The 1,059-nt window shown below is 46.4% G+C and overlaps 1 protein-coding gene across 1 annotated transcript in view; it reads left to right on the top strand.

Annotated features, from left to right (window-relative positions):
* Positions 1-379: 379 nt before the first annotated feature.
* The window catches only part of LOC137433732 (uncharacterized), a 43,310-nt gene continuing 42,630 nt past the window's right edge, over positions 380-1,059 (top strand). Inside the window, exon 1 of the mRNA XM_068126006.2 lies at positions 380-727. Coding sequence (XP_067982107.2) covers positions 660-727 — 68 coding nt within the window. The 5' untranslated portion in view covers positions 380-659. The remainder of the gene's footprint in view (positions 728-1,059) is intronic.

The following is a 1,059-nucleotide window of genomic DNA, read 5'->3' on the forward strand; positions in this document are numbered from 1 at the left end:
AGAATATGGCATATGTCATTTATAGACAGGATAATCAGAGCAATATTGAATGTGTGAACACCTCCAGTGTGTGGGCGGGGCCATGTGAGAAATTCCTTGTCACGAAGAGCGTGGCACACATGTGCTACCAGGCCATCGCAACCTGTCTGGCCAGTGCGTATGAGCCACAGCAGTGTAATGCATTGTATGGTTAAGAATAAAAGATTGTACATTTGTTTTTATTGGGGCCGACCTGTGGGTGTGGCTGTGCACAAAGGAGGAGTCTGCCTAGAGGAAGAGGAGGATAAGAAGTTGTTCATGGAGGGATTCATCCTGTCAGATGCCAACCCAAATTTACAAGAACCCATTTATCATTCAGTGGACATGGTTTGAATGAATGAATATTTGCAATTCAAGAATTTCCAATAAGAACATGAACCTGAAACGTTTCTGGATTCTAACCAACCAATTGATCTTTGAATATATTTTTGGGATTGATCCAAGCTTGTATAAACCTGATTTTGGAAAGGGGAAGGAGTGACCTCACCGCAGAGGAAGAAGAAAGATGTCGGAGATAGAGATACAGGAGAGCTCCGCATGCACAGGGTGCAAAGAAATGCTTTGAGGAGGAAGAAGAAGGGCCGACCAGGAGTCATCTGGAAAGGCCAAAGGGGGCCACGATGGCCGGTAGAGGGGCCGATCATCGCTGGTGCTCCTCATTCAAGTCCATAGTTGACCATCACATGCGGTAAACTTTATCGTGCTCCGTTTGGCTTTCTGCATCTTGGGTGCCACTCATCGCCGGCATTGCTCATGGCTGGGTTTCTTCGTCTTTGGCTCTCGTCGTCCCGTACCTGGTTTTCAAAGCGGCCTGCGTCAAGTCCTGTGTCCACCCCGCATATCATACACAAAGGGAAGTCCCGCCTCCATTCTTATCTTGTTTGTAAAAGTGTGTTCTGTGGCACCAAGAGTGGGTTAAGTTTCGCTTTATTTCACATCATTGTACATAAGCTTGCGTGTCTTCCTTCCCCTCTTTGTCTATTTTGATTTGCTTGGTTTGGTTATATGATAACCCGTCGC

The sequence above is a fragment of the Myxine glutinosa genome, chromosome 10, assembly GCF_964187855.1.
Source record: "Myxine glutinosa chromosome 10, kmMyxGlut1.1, whole genome shotgun sequence".
NCBI lineage: Eukaryota > Metazoa > Chordata > Myxini > Myxiniformes > Myxinidae > Myxine > Myxine glutinosa.